The sequence below is a fragment of the Geotrypetes seraphini genome, chromosome 1 (assembly GCF_902459505.1).
Source record: "Geotrypetes seraphini chromosome 1, aGeoSer1.1, whole genome shotgun sequence".
Classification (NCBI taxonomy): domain Eukaryota; kingdom Metazoa; phylum Chordata; class Amphibia; order Gymnophiona; family Dermophiidae; genus Geotrypetes; species Geotrypetes seraphini.
The window spans coordinates 65,096,799-65,115,024 of NC_047084.1; the positions used below are offsets into that span (position 1 = coordinate 65,096,799).

The following is an 18,226-nucleotide window of genomic DNA, read 5'->3' on the forward strand; positions in this document are numbered from 1 at the left end:
CTTCTTCTTATTTCTGAGCAAGAATCCAAAGCTCTACCTGGTACTGTGCTTGGGTTCCAACTGCCAAAATCTCCGTTAAAACCTACTCCAGCTCATCTACACCCTTCCAGCCATTGAAGCCCTCCCCAGCCCATCCTCCCCCAAACGGCCATATACAGACACAGACCATGCAAGTCTGCCCAGTACTGGCCTTAGTTCAATCACAATTTTACTCTCCACCACCTCTCTCGGGAGCGCATTCCAGGCATCCACCACACTCTCTGTAAAGTAGGATTTCCTAACATTGCCTTTGAATCTACCACCCCTCAACTTCAAATTATGTCCTCTGGTTTAACCATTTTCCTTTCTCTGGAAAAGATTTTGTTCTATGTTAATACCCTTCAAGTATTTGAACATCTGAATCATATCTTCCCTGTCTCTCCTTTCCTCTAGGGTATACTGCAAGAATCATATTTACATCCATGGCCTCTTCATCAAGCTCTTGGCCGTCTTTGGCTATGTGGCCTCTCTTTCCACATATGAAACAAGTGAGCGAGGGTTGTTCCCGCAACCAGGTCAGTGGGGTGTGCTGGGTTTGTGTTGATGAAGGTCTCCAACGCTCTCACCCTTTTCTCAGAGCAGTCAGGCTAGAAGGTAGTTCTCTATCGGTGTATAGGTCCCCACAGACGTTCCCACCACCAGCCTTCTGTTCTTTTAAGAACCTCGATCTACTCAGGGTGAGTGGACAACTCCCAACAGCACTAACAGCTCTTATGCAAATCAGCTCTCCTCTCAAGCTCCATGAGCTCTACTGCTCGGGTTCCTTCCGATGACCAGTGACAGGTACTCCACCTTGTCACAGTGGCCAAAGCCAGAAGGATGCCAAGCTGCATAGAGACATAAATTGTTGGTGAAATCCCACTTGGAATACTGTATTCAGGCCACATAGAGACGTTGAACCTCATCTGCCATGTCGCAGCCCATTCTTCGAGCCTGATTATGTCGCGAAGATCTACAACGTGACATAATTAGGCTCGAGGAATTGGCTGCGACATGGCAGATGAGGTTCAACATGGATAAGTGTAAAGTGATGCATGTTGGTAACAAAAATCTCATGCACAAATACAGGATGTCCGGGGCGGTACTTGGAGAGACCTCCCAGGAAAGGGACTTGGGAGTTCTGATCAACAAGTCGATGAAGCCATCCGCACAATGTGTGGCGGCGGCAAAAAGGGCAAACAGAATACTAGGAATAATAAAGAAGGGGATCACAAACAGATCGCTGTACCGGGCCATGGTGCGCCCTCACCTCGAGTACTGCATCCAGCACTGGTCGCCGTACATGAAGGACCCTGTACTACTCGAAAGAGTCCAGAGAAGAGTGACTAAGATGGTTAAGGGTTTGGAGGAGCTGCCGTACAGCGAAAGATTAGAGAAACTGGGCCTCTTCTCCCTCGAACAGAGGAGATTGAGAGGGGACATGATTGAAACATTCAAGGTACTGAAGGGGATAGACTTAGTAGATAAGGACAGGTTGTTCACCCTCTCCAAGGTAGGGAGAACGAGAGGGCACTCTCTAAAGTTGAAATGGGATAGATTTCGTACAAACGTAAGGAAGTTCTTCTTCACCTAGAGAGTGGTAGAAAACTGGAAAGCTCTTCCGAAGTCTGTCATAGGGGAACACACCCTCCAGGGATTCAAGACAAAGTTAGACAAGTTCCTGCTGAACAAGGACGTACACTATTAGGGCTAGTGTCAGTTATGGTGCTGGTCTTTGACCAGAGGGTTGTCACGTGAGCGGACTGCTGGGCATGATGGCATAAGAATTGCTGGGTATGATGGCATAAGAATTGCCACTGGTCTGACCCAGCAGTGACAATTCTTATCTATAATAATAAAATGCTAAGCGCGCATGCGCACTCTTATCCTGTGTTCCCTGAGTCCTGATCTGTTGGAATGTGGCCACAAGAGTGCGTATGCGCACGTGTAAGGATCGGCCAGGTAACAGCTGCGACTCTCTCCCCCCCGCCGCCGACCCTAGGCACACCACTAACACGCCAGATATATCAGTGAAAGGAGGAAGATGAAAAATGGAATTGCTAAACTAAAAGATGCTAGGAACCGATATGTGGAGAGTAATGAAAAAAAGCAAATGCGCTTAACAAATACTTCTGCTCTGTGTTCATGGAAGAAAATCCTGGAGAAGGACCGAGATTGTCTGGCAAAGTTACACGGAAAAATGGAGTAGATTCTGCGCCATTCACGGACGAAAGTGTTTATGAACAACTTGAAAAACTGAAGGTGGACAAAGCAATGGGACTGGACAGGATCCATCCCAGGATATTGAGGGAGCTCAGAGAGGTTCTGGCAGGTCCCTATTAAAAACTTGTTCAACAAATCTCTGGAGAAGGGAGTGGTTCCTGGCAGCGGATTGGATTGGAGGGCAGCGGATATGGTCCCTATTCACAAAAGTAGTCACAGGGATGAAGCAGGAAACTACTGGCCGGTAAGCCTCACTTCGGTTGTTGGAAAAATAATGAAAGTGTTGCTGAAAGAAAGGATAGTGAACTTTCTAGAATCTAATGGGTTACAGGATCCGAGGCAACATGGCTTTACTAAAGGTAAATCATGTCAAAAGAACCTGAATGAATTTTTTGATTGGGTGACCAGAGAGCTGGATCGAGGACACATGCTAGATGTAATTTAATTAGATTTCAGCAAAGCGTTTGACACGGTTCCTCAAAGGAGGCTCTTGAACAAACTTAAAGGAACCAAAGTGGAGAAATGGATTAGAAACTTGATGACGAACAGATGCCAGAGGGTGGTGGTTAATGGAAGTCGCTCGGAGGAATGAAAGGTGAGTGGTGGAATCCCTCAGGGTTCAGTGCTGGGGACAATCCTGTTCAATATGTTTGTGAGTGACATTGCTGAAGGGTTAGAAGGAATGGTCTGCCTTTTTGAGGATGATACCAAGATCTGTAACAGAGTAGATACCGAGGAGGGAGTGTAAAATATGAAAAAGAATCTACAAAAGTTAGAGGAATGGACTAATATCTGGCAACCAGTGTTCCCGCTAAGCTGCGCTGGCGTGCGCTGGCGCACAAAATATTAGGTCGCAGCGCACAAGTTTCTCGTCACAGCGCAGGACCGGCAAGATTGACTCATTTGAACTTCTGCAAGATCAGCATCGGAAGCGTGCGCTGGGCCGGAGAGATCTTGGGGAGCCTCCGACAGTGGCTTTCTCCCCTCTCTGCAGCTCTCCTTTACTTCCCAGCGCAGCGATTCACGAAGGCAGCCTCGGGGCTTTTGCTGAGTCGCGGCTGCCTCTGATGATGCAACTTCCTCTTTCCTCAGAGGCGGCGCGACACAACAAAGGACCCGAGGCTGCCTTCGTGAATCGCTGCGCTGGGAAGTAAGAAGAGCTGCTGGGAGGGGAGAAAACCACTATCAGTCTGGGAAGCTGCTGGGCAGGGGAAAAAAGGGACAGCTGCTACTGGAAAGGGAGAAGGAGAGATGCTTCTGGGAGGGGAGGAGGGAAAGGAATCTGGGAAGCTGCTGGGCCAGGAAAAAAAAGGACAGCTGCTACTGGAGAGGGAGAAGAAGGAGAGATGCTTCTGGGAGGGGAGGAGGGAAAGGAATCTGGGAAGCTGCTGGGCAAGGAAAAAAAGGGACAGCTGCTACTGGATAAGGAGAAGAAGGAGAGATGCTTCTGGGAGGGGAGGAGGGAAAGGAATCTGGGAAGCTGCTGGGCTAGGAAAAAAGGGACAGCTGCTACTGGAGAGGGAGAAGGAGACGGAGAGATGCTTCTGGGAGGGGAGGAGGGAAAGGAATCTGGGAAGCTGCTGGGCCAGGAAAAAAAAGGACAGCTGCTACTGGAGAGGGAGAAGAAGGAGAGATGCTTCTGGGAGGGGAGGAGGGAAAGGAATCTGGGAAGCTGCTGGGCTAGGAAAAAAAGGGACAGCTGCTACTGGAGAGGGAGAAGGAGACGGAGAGATGCTTCTGGGAGGGGAGGAGGGAAAGGAATCTGGGAAGCTGCTGGGCAAGGAAAAAAAAGGGACAGCTGCTACTGGAGAGGGAGACGGAGAGATGCTGCTGGGAGGGGAGGAAGGGAAGAGAGTTACTGCTGGACAGGAGGCTGGGAGAAAGAAAGAAAGGGGGCAGGCAGGGAAACAGAAGGAAAGAAGAGAAACAGAAAAAAAGAAAGAAAGGTCAGGGAGAGAGGAAGAAAAAGTTGGGGGAGGGAATGAGGTGTGGAGGAGAGAAAGCATACAGGCTGATAGAAGGGATAGAAGAAAGATTGGATGCACAGTCAGAAGAAGAAAGTGCAACCAGAAATCACCAGACAAGGTAGGAAAAATGATTTTATTTTAAATTTAGCAAAGTGGAGGCAGTATTACCACAGTTTTCAAAGGAATTTGCCCAAATAACTTAATAGTTAACTGGGTAAATTCCCAGAGATGAAAACTTCCCTTCACTTACTATGCACAGTTCTGAATTTATATCTGCTGTCTATATTTTACAATATGGTCCCCTTTTACTAAACCGCAATAGTGGTTTTTAGCGCAGGGAGCCTATGAGCGTCAAGAGCAGTGCTGGACATTCAGCGCAGCTCCCTGCGCTAAAAACTGCTATTGTGGTTTAATAAAAAGGATGGAGGGTATATTTGTCTATTTTTGTATGCTATAAAAACCAAATACAGAGAGAGACTGAGAGCTGTTGACGAAGAGCTACGTGTGTGTCTTTCTTCCATTCCAGCCAGAATATCAGCTTTGTGTTCAGCCAAACAGGCCCAGGTTTCGCACTGAATAAAGTATTTTATAATTTTTATAATTTTTATTTCATAATAAAGTAATTATAAAATACTTTCTTTGTGTTTATTTGATTCCTATTCAAGAGAATTACTTTATATATAGTCAATATAGGCAGAGAGTTAAATTTTTTAACATTTTCTAATGGTGGTGTGCCTCGTGATTTTTTTCATGAAACAAGTGTGCCTTTGCCCAAAAAAGGTTGAAAAACACTGGTCTAGAAATTGAAAGCATCAAACGTATTGTCTTCTGGACTGTTTTTAATTTACAGTTTACACATATGGATGTAACAGACATAACTACATTTGTTGTAAAACATTTATTAAGATATCATTTCATCCCTACAATTTCTGTGTTCTTAAAAATATTATTTAACGTTATTTAATTTAGCGTGTAGGCCTAAAATTCCTTTGAATACCTCGTCCTCATGTATCAGCAACTTTGACAACATATTTATTTGGCTCATAACTTGCTGGCGCCCGATATTTTTAGCTCACAGTGAAAAAAGTTTGCTCACAACACCCGCCCGCTTAGAGGGAACACTGCTGGCAACTAAAATTCAATGCAAAGAAATGCAGAGTAATGCATTGGGGGATTAATAATCGGAAGGAGCCATATATGCTGGGAGGTGAGAGGCTGATATGCACGGACGGGGAGAGGGACCTTGGGGTGATAGTTTTCTGAAGATCTAAAGCCAAAAAACAGTGTAACAAGGCAGTGGCTGCTGCCAGAAGGATGCTGGGCTGTATAAAGAGAGGCATAACCAGTAGAAGAACAAAGGTGTTGATGCCCCTGTACAAGTCGTTGGTGAGACCCCACTTGGAGTATTTGCATGGTGTTATCTGTTTTCTGGTAGGAATGAATGTTGAGAAGCATACAATGTGCTTTGCTAACCATTATGTTTTGTTAATGAGAGTATATTGTGTGTGTGTATATATGAAAAATGAATGGAAAAAATGGTGTTACAATTAGTACTATTATAGGGGCGGGGTCTGGCCCATGACTTAGCCCATTGCTCTTCAACGCCGGTCCGCTGACCAGTGCCGGTCCACAAAATAATTATTTTATTTCCGTTGGTCCATAGGTGTCAAAAGGTTGAAGAACACTGCTCTAGACCACTTGCATTGTTTCCACATTTAACAAAACTTAGTTGCATCGTTTCTACTTTTAACAAAACTAGTGGAAGGTTTAGTTACTCTGCAGTTGGATTCCTATTTGGATAGATTTTATATTTTGCACTTATCAAAATCAGGTTTCTGCATATATTACAGCACTGAAACAGTAATTGCAGCTATACTGTAAAGACAGAGAGTAGATCTTAGCTGGAGAGAGGTCAGAAAGCTGTTTTATGTTGATCATTGTTTTATGTTGTCCATATTAGAGTCCCTTGGAATAGGAGGAAATGTTATGCGATGGAAGCCTTCTTGTGGGGTGACTCAGGTGTGTCCTCTACTATGTTTAACATATTGATGAGTTCCCTAGGATGTTATTTGAAATTAAAGAGTTATAATGTATTTATGCACCCATATGACATTACTATTGTGGTTCCAATGCAAACATACTCCTGCTGAGACTTCAGTTTGTATTCTGAATTGTATAGGTTATTTAGAAAAATGGGTAAGTCATCATTTTGTAAAACTTAAAGAAATAACTAAATTTCTGATGATAGATCTAACTGACCAGATCTGAAATGATTCCATTCTGCACTGGTGTTCAGCAATCTAACACCCCTCCAACCCCTTTTGTAAAGCTGCATTAGCGTTTTTTATCACCAGCCATAGTGACAGAAATTCTCATAGGAATACAAATTCTATGAGCATTGGAGCTTTTACCGCTGCAGCCATGATTAAAAAAAAAAGCCTAACGCGCCTTCATAAAAGGGTGTGTGTATGTAAATTTGAGTCCCAATTAAAAATTCTGGGTGTTTTTATAAATAGTTTTTGATGCCAGAACCACAAATTTCATCTTTGGTTAAGAAAATGTTCCTTTTCAAGAGGAAGTTGCACAGAATTAGAAGTTGGTTGTTTTTTGGTTTGTTTTTTTTAATGAAATCATCTTTTCAATTGATAATTCAGAGCTTACTGCTCTCTCAGTTCGATTATTATAATTTGTATTATGTAGTGCATCTACACTCCCTCCCCCTTTTACAAAACCATAGTGCAGTTTTTAGCACCGGCCATGGCAATAATAATTCTGGCGCTCAAAGGAATTCTATGAGCGTCGGAGCTGTTACTGCCACGGCTGGCGCTAAAAACTGCACCACAGTTTTGTAAAAGGGTGAGGGGGTGTAGATGCACTACATAATACAAATTGTAAAAAGGGTGGGGGGCTAATTTGTTACTTAAACAGTTACAAATTACACAAAACAGCGCTGCGAGATTAATTTTTTCTGTTCACTAGTCTCATAGAGCTACACTTCTTTTACATTCCCTGCACTAGTTACTAATCAAGGCACATTAAAGTTGCCATTTTTGTATATAGGGGCGTGTATGGGCTAGCACCTTGTTACATAATTCTATCTTTTTTTTGAAACGGGTTTTCGTAGATCTGCCTGAAATATGTTCACTCTTAACCCTCCTAATCCAAGAATGTTCTCATTTAAAATGGTGTTTTATTCTTCATTATCAGATCAGATTGTTCATATTTAGAATTTAGGGCTCCTTTTACAAAGCTGCGCTAGCGGGTTTAACACGCGCGACTTTTCATCACGCGCTAACCCCTGCACTGGCCGAAAAACTACCGCCTGCTCAAGAGGAGGCGGTAGCGGCTAGCGGTTTAGCGCGGCTTTGTAAAAGGAGCCCTTGATTTCTTTAAGAATTTAGTAAAAGAGGGGGTTATTCTGCTAACGCGTAGCACAGTTTTTAGCGCCAGCAGTGGCGGTAAATGCTCTGATGCTCATAGAATTCCGGCGCTAAAACACGTGCTACGCATTAGTAAAAGAGGGGGTAAATCTTATTTTCTATTTCAAAAAATTTTAAAGCATATCTATTTACAAATGATCTTGGTTAATTTAGTAACCCATTTATAATTATTGCTCATATATTTTCCAGTGGTATTTGTATAATTTTAATGTAATCCGCATTGAACTTTGCTGCTGTATATGTCGAATATAAGATAATTTTAGCAAAATACAATACACTACAAAACGATCAAAATACTTAAGGCAGTAAAGAGCAAGGTGACTAAAATGGTATGGAGTCTGTGCAAGAAGACATACATGAAGAGATTTGAAGATCTAAATATATGTATACCCTAGAGAAAAAGAGAGACAGAGTGATACGACATACATACTTGTGGAGGGGCATAATTAAAAAAAACGTTTAAGTCCCCTTTTGGCCTAAGGCCTTAAACATTATACAGTTCCAGCGTTCAGGTTACATAGTAACATAGTAGATGACGGCAGATAAAGACCCGAATGGTCCATCTAGTCTGCCCAACCTGATTCAATTAAATTTTTTTTTTTAATTTTTTCTTCTTATTATTTCTGAGCAAGAATCCAAAGCTCTAAGTTGAAGCAGAGAAAATGTCCATTATAAAAAAAAAAAACGTCCAAAAGGAGGTTTTTTTTAATAATGGCCTGCCTCTACGTTCAGCTGTTTAAACGCCCAGACCACCACTATGTGTAAACATATACCATATAATCAACCTAAAAAAAGCCTAAGCCCCAAACGTCCAAAACAAGGGCTTTTAGGTGAAGGAGGAGCCAGTCCGCCTAAAAGCTGGATTCTGTAACCAGTGTCTGTCAAAAACAACACCGGTTACAGAATCCCCCCCCCCATGACATCGGGGCAAGAGGGTGCCCAAGCCCTCTTGCCCCGCAATCCCCAACCCCCCCCCAAGCCGAATCTGTTGGGGCCACCGGCACAGAGCATCACTGGTGACGGCAAAACTCCCGGCTCCATCCAGACTCTGTTCCTGGATAGTGCCATGGCAGTCAAAGGAGATATTCAGAGGCACTGCCTAGTTCATACCCTCTTAAACACTTAGCTGATTTGACTATGGAGATTAATGGCTTCTACTCTGAATGATGAGTCAAGCAGAATCCTGATACCAGATTTCAAGACTTCCCTCTCCCAAGCCCCTGAACGCAACATGCTCAAACTAAAAGCAACTGGAATTCATGAGCATTCCTTCTTCCTTATGGAAGCTTTCAAAACACACATACAAATATTTCTATAGTTATTAAAAACAACAGTGGGCCGGTTTGATGGCTCAGCTGTTGTGCTATGAGCTGCTAGTATACAGTAGGTGATCTCCAGTTCAATCTATGCAGGGCCCTGGTTCAGCACAGGACCATCACTGCAATGATCCAACTAGGCATATTTAGAGAAGGAAGATTTACATTTTCTGGAGATCAGAGGCTTAATCAGCTAATTCTTGAGGTCAGTTAGCTAGTTAAGACTTTTGAAAATCCACTCCTCTGATGGCTTCTAGACCAGTGTTCTTCAACCTTTTGCCACCTATGGACCGGCGGAAATAAAATAATTATTTTGTGGACCGGCACCGGTCCGCGGACCGACAGTTAAAGAACACTGGGCTAAGTCGTGGGCCAGACCCAGCCCATCTCCACCCAATCTCCACCCCAGACCCTGCCTTCATGATAGTACTAATTGTAACACCATTTTTCCCATTATTTTTTCATATATACACACATACACACACTATAATCGTATTAATAACACATAATGATTAACCACAAAATTAAACTACACAAAGCACACTTTATGCTTCTCAATATTCATTCCTACCAGAACACAGATAACTCCATGCAAATACGGGACCAAAAATTAAAAGTACTAATATATACAAACAAACCCTAAGATGCAAGACTCAGAGAAAAAGAATGCATTTCTTCCTGAACAGATGTAAACCAATCAGTAAATTACAAAATAAAATCATTCTCCCTACAGTTGTCTCCCTCCCTCCATGCTGTGCCTTGCCTTCTGGCCTGCCCCCCGGTGTTATCTTTGAGCCGGCTCCCACTTCCTCAGTGCTTCAGTGCACAAAGCTATGGGCAGCGGCTCCTTGCACGTCCCACGCCTCATCTGGAAGCCTTCCCTCTGACGCTGTGATGTCGAGAGAAGGCTTCCAGTTCAGGCACAGGATGTGCACAGGAGCATCTGCCCGCGGCTTTGTGCACTGCAGCACTGAGGAAGGAGCCAGCCCGAAGACAACGCTGCATCAATCATACCATGGACCAGCAGCTGAAGAGCACTGTCTGGGGCCCAATGTACGTGCCGGCCCTGTGGACCGGCAGGAAATTTCTGTGGACCGGCGGTTGAAGAACACTGTTCTAGACTTTTACCTGATTTTATAATATCACTAAAGGTGGTGTTATGATATTTCTTCCACTGAAAGTCACATTGCTCGGATTTTGGGAAGTTGCACCACTGAACAACGTAGTTACTAACTTCACTCATTTCTGGCTTCCAGGAAACATGAATCCCATCACCGGTACCATTAACTCTTTCTTCATTAATACTTTCAAGATCTAGAAAAAAAATTCCATAGAATTTTAGGCTGCTATTGCTCTGGTTTAACAGCAAGTGTACAGTTATAAATCTACTGAACAATATATATGAATATGCTTTTGTTCAATAGAATGCTTTTGGCTAGGTGCCAGACGATAGACGGTATATCAAGTGTTAAATAAACTTGGAAACTTTGCCTTCTATATGGCTTCCTCGTGTGAAGCAAGGTTAAACAGACTAAGGGCTCCTTTTACGAAGGTGCGCTAGCGTTTTTTGCGTGCGCTACAATGCTGCGTGCGCTAACCCCGTGCTACACGGAAAATACTAACGCCAGCTCTATGGAGGCGTTAGCGTGTAGCGCGCGGGGCAATGTAGCGTGCGCTAAGCACACGCTAAAACCACTTAGCGCACCTTCGTAAAAGGAGCCCTAACTCTTAGCATTATAGTTCATAACACAGAGAGAAAAAATAATAAATGCACACTTCCAAATACAAGGTTTGTAATCTCTTTGGTACTGCAGCATATTATGGGGCTCATTTTCATAAAAGACAAACGTCCAAAAAGCGGCATAAGAGAGAGACGTTTTTCTTGCCAAACCCTTCCAATTTGCTATTTTTGAAACCTATATTCTAGATAGATATCTATGCTGTTCTTCTGCATTTCATCTAAATCTCAAGGGGTATGGTTTGGGTGGGCTAATGGCTTGGATGTTTTTTCTGCCATAATCAAACATTTTTTAATACATCCAGGGCACAAGTTAGACATTTGGGGCTAGACCTGTTTTAATAATAATAAGTGCCAAAAAGGTGCTCAGACTAACCAGATGATCACTGGAGGGATGTCAAACCCCCCCCCCACACACACACACACTGCCCCAGTAGTCACTGACCCCCTCCCACCCCCAAAAGATGTGAATGAAGCAGCATATACATTACTGTATGACAGCTTCAGATGTTATGGCTAATCCCGGCAGAATAGCAAGCAGGTTCCTGGAGCAGCCTGGCAGGCAGAGTAGTCAACCACAGAGATGGGGACTCAGGCCCATATCCCACTCTAACCACTATACTTATGGTGGAATATGTGAGCCTGCAAAATCCACCCAAATCCCAGAAGTGAGGTGGCACCTGCAGGCAAAAGGGTTATTGGGGCAGTGTACGGTTGGGTCCGGTGGGTTTTGGAGGGCTCGCCATACATTATAAAGGGGTTACGGTGAGATGTGCAACTGGGAACTTTTATGTGAAGTTTATTTATTTTAAATTATTTGTAGCCCACTTATCTACAAGTCTAGACGGAGACCAATGTGAACATACACAAACAGCAATTAACAAAGTACAATGGCAATACACATAAAAATCATAAAACATATGAACATCTATACATAATCTTAAAATTACATCTTCAAAAAGACGGTTCAAAGCTGGTGCCACAACAATGCCCTCCACGGTGCCCCACTGCTCTGCTGGGATGTCTGTGTGGCCAGTCTAGTACAAATACTGGCCCTTCCTACATCACAAGAGCTTGTTCTATGCATTTTTTCTTTGGGATGCATTTTTGAAAAACACACAATAGACGTTTTGCAGTTTTGAAAAGAATCATGTTTGCTATTGAATTTTTATGCATCTTCTGCAAAGCATCTAAGCTCAGATTTAGAAGTCACACAGAAAATGCCCCTCCACAGCTGTGATAGTCACCCTTGGGAATAAACCTCAAAAATGGTTCTTACTCTTTTAACATACAAGACCCAAAAAACTTTTTCTTTTTTTTTTTTATTCTTTATTGATTTTCAATTTGAGTATAAAGTGCAATAAATTTTACACACAATTAATATCATGAACAGCACTACATTTGATCAAAGAATAATACAAAATTTATTTCCCCCCTTCCCTCCCTCCCTCCCTGGATGTGTATGCAAATCAAATGGGAAATAAAGGCATTATACAACTAGTCAAGAGTTAACAAAATTTTTAATGGACCCATGTTATTTTAAATAGTTTATTATGACCCAATATTTCTGAATTCATTTTTTCATATCTATAACATAGACATAAGGTTTCCCACTAAAAGGAAAAATTAAGCCTGTCCCAGTTTTTCAAATTTTTGGTAATCATTTGCATGGCAATCCCTGTCATAATGATAAAGAGTCTGCTTTTATATCTATCTAATGGAGGTTTAGCTTTCAACAATGTCTCACAGATGACCACATCGTAGGACAATGGAATCGATGTTTCCAGTATCATGTTAATTTTTCCCCATATTAATTTCCAGAAATTGAGTATCAAGGGACAATAAAACAACAAATGATCCAGTGTCCCTATATCAAGGTGACAGTGCCAGAATCTATTAGACTTTGAACTATCCAACTTTTGCAAACGAACTGGGGTCCAAAAAAATCTATATAACAAAAAGAACCATGTTTGTAAGACCCAGGAATCATGTTCACTTAGTTTACTGCTGACCTCTGCTCTGCTAAGAGAGGATAACCAAGAGATAACTAGAGATAGTGAAATACTGAAGAGTTGGGAGCAGCACCAGCCCCCCCCAGGAGAAATAAAGACAGTGATGAGCTTTTTACTATCTACATCTGCCAGCAGGGAAATGTAATACATGGATCTAAGACAGTTTAGTCCTGCGACAGTTAATCACAGACACTTCAACCCTTGTCACTTAATCCTACATCAATTAACCCCATGTCTGTTTGATTAATTTATTTTCTGCACATATATTGTGATTTATTCCTTAAGTTTTCATATGCATTTTGAAGAAGGCACTCAAACATAATATATATGCAGCATGTTTGTAAATCAGCATATAATATCAGAAATGCAGTACATTACTCCCCCGATATTCACAGGGGTTCCATTCCAGGAACCCCCTTGAATGTTGAAAAATTGTGAATACGGTTTTTAGCGGGAGAGACAGGAGAGGCCTGCCAGAGAGGCAGGAGAGATTAGCCGGAGCGCCGGCAAGTGAAGGAAATCACTCGTGGTATGCTCCGACTGCCTCTTCCTGCACTAAAGTCAGGCCTCACCAATCAGAAGCTGCATGTCAAAGTCGAGGCATACCGCAAATTATTTCCTTCACTCACCGGCGCTCCAGCTGCCCTCTCCTGCCCGGTCATACAATACCACGAATGACCGGGACCACGAATCACCGACCGTGAATTTGCAGGGGAGCAATGTATGCGCCATATAAAAGGCGCAGGTAACCTACACAAACTGTACTTGAACACATAAAAATCTATTGATAAGAGCTGCATCAACTATCAACATGTTCTATATAATGTCTAAGAACACAAATAACCTTAGGTCAGTTAAACCTTTATCCCGTTTAGGACTTCAGCAATGCAGTGCAGACTGTGAGAAAGGTTTCAATCACAGACTTAGTTGCACTACAGTCTTCATCGGTCTAGTTTTATATACAGTGGTGCCTCGCATAAAGAACGCCTCGCACAGCGGACGCTGCACACAACGAACTTCATGTCATGATTCATACAACTAACTTCGTTTCACACAACGAAGTCGCCCGAGCTTCCACGATCGCTGCCGATGTATTGCATCCTTCCGCGCAGGCACTGCAGGCAGTCGTTAGTCACTGCGCTTAAGCACGTATCGCGGCAATCGTTCTTCATTACGAATTAAATCACGCACGCACGCACGTATCACGGCAGTCGTCCTTTTAAGATAAACTCAATATTTTTTATATATCATGGCTTCTAAAAAAAGCAGGAAGGTGATTTCTGTTGAAATGAAACGGGAAATAATTAGAAGGAGTGAATGTGGGGTAAAACAGTGTGACCTCGTCAAAGAGTTTGGCCTCAGCAAGACCACCATTTTCACCATTTTGACAAATTTATCTTTTTTTATGTCATCTTAGCATATTTTATGCTGCAGAACGAATAATTTTTTTTAACATGTATTGTTATGGGAAAACGCGTTTCACATAACGAACTTTTCGCATAACAAACTTGCTCCTGGAACGAATTAAGTTCGTTGTGTGAGGCACCAATGTATATTTTTTTATATTTATTTTCCATTTTTATTTTCCATTTGGTATAAATGTTTCATTCAAAAATCTTTAAGATAAATTAGATTCTCATCTTTTAGTAAAGCATAGCAGGGGTTCTTCACCAACATAGGCTATGTGTCGCCCAGGGGGCTTTATCAAGGTATTTTCCCCTCTGCCTGAGTTTGTTGCCATGAGGTGGACTGTGGTTTTCTGGTTCAGTGTGGCTCTTCCAGGGTCAGCCTCAGAGAGCCAGAGCCACACTGAACCAGAAAACCACAGTCCACCTCATGGCAACAAACTCAGGCAGAGGGGAAGGAGAAATTAGGTTCTTACCTGCTAATTTACTTTCTTTTAGCTTCTCCAGACCAGTAGAGGTTAACTTTACGATTGGGTATATATCTAATCATGACCAGCAGGTGGAGACTGAAAACAAAACTTTGGGACAGTATATCCTAGCCCCTCCTCTCTATTTCCCTCAGTCTGCCGAATAGCCAAGCAGAACCAAGAACTGGAAAACAACAGAGAGAAAAAACAATACTCCGAAAGGAGTAACAAATAACATACCCAAAAATGCTGTTGGAAAATGCAGAGGAGAAATTCCCGAAGGAAGAAGGTCCCCACAGCTCGCCAGCTAAGCCAGCCGAGCCACAGCCGCTGTTCTTCAATTCTCCCCGGCCCTAGAAAAATACTAGAACCCGCAGCAAAAACCAAAAACTGCCCGCGCAACAGCCCCAACAACAACAACAACAGACAGGGTGGGGACCTCTACTGGTCTGGAGAAGCTAAAAGAAAGTAAATTAGCAGGTAAGAACCTAATTTCTCCTTCTTTAGCACTCTCCAGACCAGTAGAGGTTAACTTTACGATTGGGACGTACCAAAGCAGTCCCTCTCACGGGCGGGACCCCCGAAGGGCCGATACCAGAACACGCTCACCGAACACCGCGTCCCGACGCGCCTGAACATCAACCCGATAATGCCGAACAAATGAATGCAAGGAGGACCAAACCGCAGCCTTACAAATATCCACCGGAGGCACGAGCGACGACTCAGCCCAAGAAGCCGCCTGACCCCTAGTGGAATGAGCCTTGAGAAACTCCGGAACCGGCTTCTGACTCAGAAGATAAGCGGAAGCAATCATCTCCTTGATCCAACGCGCAATAGTAGCCTTAGAAGCGCTAGCCCCCCGACGAGGACCCGCCAGAAGCACAAAGAGATGATCGGAGCTCCGAAAATCCCGGGTCCGCTGCACATAAGCATGGAGGACCCGACCGACATCCAACTTGCGCAGCTGTCGTTGCTCAGAAGAACCCTCCCGACTACCCAAGACCGGGAGGACCACCGATTGATTGACATGAAAAGGAGAAACTACCTTCGGCAGAAAGGAAGGAACAGGCCGCAAAACAACCCGCTCCTTCGAAAACTCCAGGAAGGGAGCCCTACAAGAGAAAGCCTGTAGCTCAGACACCCGTCTAGCGGAAGTAATGGCCACCAAAAAGACCGACTTCAGCGTAAGGTCCTTCAACGAACAGCCATCCAACGGCTCGAAAGGAGGGCGCACTAGAACAGAGAGAACCAGATTGAGATCCCAAGAGGGAATCGAGGGCCTTATGGGAGGCCTGATCAACTTGGCCGCCCTAAGAAAGCGAATCACATCAGGAATGGCTGACAAACGCTGACCTGTCACCAGCCCCCGAAAAGCCGACAGGGCCGCCAGATGAACCCGAAGAGAAGACCAGGCCAGGCCCCTATCCAGGCCATCCTGCAAAAACTCCAGAATGTTAGGCAGAGAAGCGCGAAAGGAGACCACTCCCCGCGCTCGGCACCATTCCTCAAAAAGACGCCAAACCCGTACATAAGCCCGAGAGGTAGAAAGCCTCCGGGACCCCAAAAGTGTAGAGATCACCTTGTCGGAATATCCCTTCTTACTCAGGCGGCCCCTTTCAAGAGCCAAGCCGTAAGACAAAAGGGAGACGGGTCGAACATGGGAATGGGACCCTGCGTCAGAAGATCGCACCCGAGAGGCAGAGGAAGAGGATCCGCCACCAGATGCCTCACCAGATCCGCATACCACGGACGACGAGGCCAATCCGGAGCCACCAAGACCACCAGCCCCGGATGGCGAACAATGCGAAGCAGTACTCTGCCCACTAATGGCCAAGGAGGGAACACATACAACAGCCCCTCCGTTGGCCACGGTTGGACCAGAGCATCCAGACCCTCGGCCAGACCGTCCCTGCGACGACTGAAGAAGCGGGGTACTTTGGCGTTGCCACTTGTAGCCATCAGATCCATCAGGGGCTGCCCCCAAGCACGCACTAGCAACTGAAACGCCTCGGCGCCGAGACACCACTCTCCCGGATCCAAGAAGTGACGACTGAGGAAGTCCGCCTGAACGTTTTCTACCCCGGCAATGTGAGAGGCCGAGAGGTCCAGAAGATGCGACTCCGCCCAAACCATGAGCCGAGCCGCCTCCTGCGCCACCAGAGTGCTCTTGGTGCCCCCCTGACGATTGACATAAGCCACCGCCGTGGCATTGTCCGACAGGACTCTGACCGACTTGCCCAACAAAAGGGAGTGGAAAGCCAACAGCGCCAGCCGGACCGCCCTGGTCTCCAACACGTTGATCGACCAGGAGGCCTCCTCCGTGGACCAGGTTCCCTGAGCTGAGTGACCCAGGCACTGGGCCCCCCAACCCAGGAGACTCGCATCCGTAAGGAGCACCGTCCACTGTGGAAGATCCAGACCCACCCCCTGAACCAGGTGAGGGGTCCGGAGCCACCAACGCAGACTGCAGCGCGCCAAGCCTCGCAGGGGAACCGGAACATCCATCCCGTGCCTCTGGGGAGACCACCTCCGGAGCAGAGCATACTGGAGAGGACGCATGTGGGCCCGCGCCCACCTCACCACGTCCAGGGACGCCGCCATCGACCCCAGGACCTGGAGGAAATCTCGCGCCCGAGGACACCGGGACGCCAAAAGCAGGCGAATCTGAGACTGCAATTTGCTCACCCGGGCCTCTGGGAGGAAGACCTTCCCCAAGGAGGTGTCGAACAGCACCCCGAGGTACTCCAGACGCCGAGCCGGAACCAACCGACTCTTGGAAAGGTTGACCACCCAGCCCAGCGACCGGAGAAACTCCACCACCCAAGCCGTAACCCGGGAGCTTTCCTGCAACGACTTGGCCCGAATTAACCAGTCGTCCAGGTAGGGGTGTACCAGGATGCCCTCCGACCGCAAGGCTGCCGCGACGACCACCATCACCTTGGTGAACGTCCGGGGAGCCGTGGCCAGCCCAAAGGGAAGCGCACAGAACTGATAGTGCCGACCCAAGATCGCAAAGCGCAGGAAACGCTGATGAGAGGCCCGAATAGGAACATGCAAGTAGGCCTCCGTCAGATCGAGAGAAGTGAGAAACTCCCCCGGCTGAACCGCCAGAATGACCGACCGCAGCGTTTCCATACGGAAAGAGGGAACCTTGAGAGCCCTGTTGACCCCTTTCAAATCGAGGATGGGCCGAAAAGTCCCCTCCTTCTTGGGCACCACAAAGTAAATGGAGTACCTGCCCGTGCCCCACTCCGGGGGGGGCACTGGAACTACTGCCCTGAGATCTAGCAAGCGCTGAAGGGTCTGGCGAAACGCCAGCGTCTTCCCAGGAGTCTGACATGGAGAAGCGAGGAAAAAATCCGGCAGAGAGCGGGCGAACTCCAGGGCATAACCGTCCCGCACCACCTCCAGGACCCACTGATCGGACGTGATCTCGGCCCATTTGGGAAAAAAAGTCGCGCAGCCGGGCCCCCACCGGAACCAAGGGGGGCGCCGGCAAGGCGTCATTGTGCAGGACGGGAAGCGGGGGAACCGGCGGAGGGATTCCCTGCCCCCCGACGGGCCCCCCGAAAGGGCTGCATGCGCTGGAAGAACCGACCCCGGGAAAACCCCGGAGACTGGAAAGAAGCAGCCCCACGC

General features: G+C 45.7%; 1 protein-coding gene across 1 annotated transcript in view; it reads right to left on the minus strand.

Moving 5' to 3' along the window:
- OSMR (oncostatin M receptor) overlaps positions 1-18,226 on the minus strand; it is a 204,052-nt gene that overhangs the window by 63,295 nt on the left and 122,531 nt on the right. Inside the window, exon 13 of the mRNA XM_033932579.1 lies at positions 10,093-10,278. Coding sequence (XP_033788470.1) covers positions 10,093-10,278 — 186 coding nt within the window. The remainder of the gene's footprint in view (positions 1-10,092; positions 10,279-18,226) is intronic.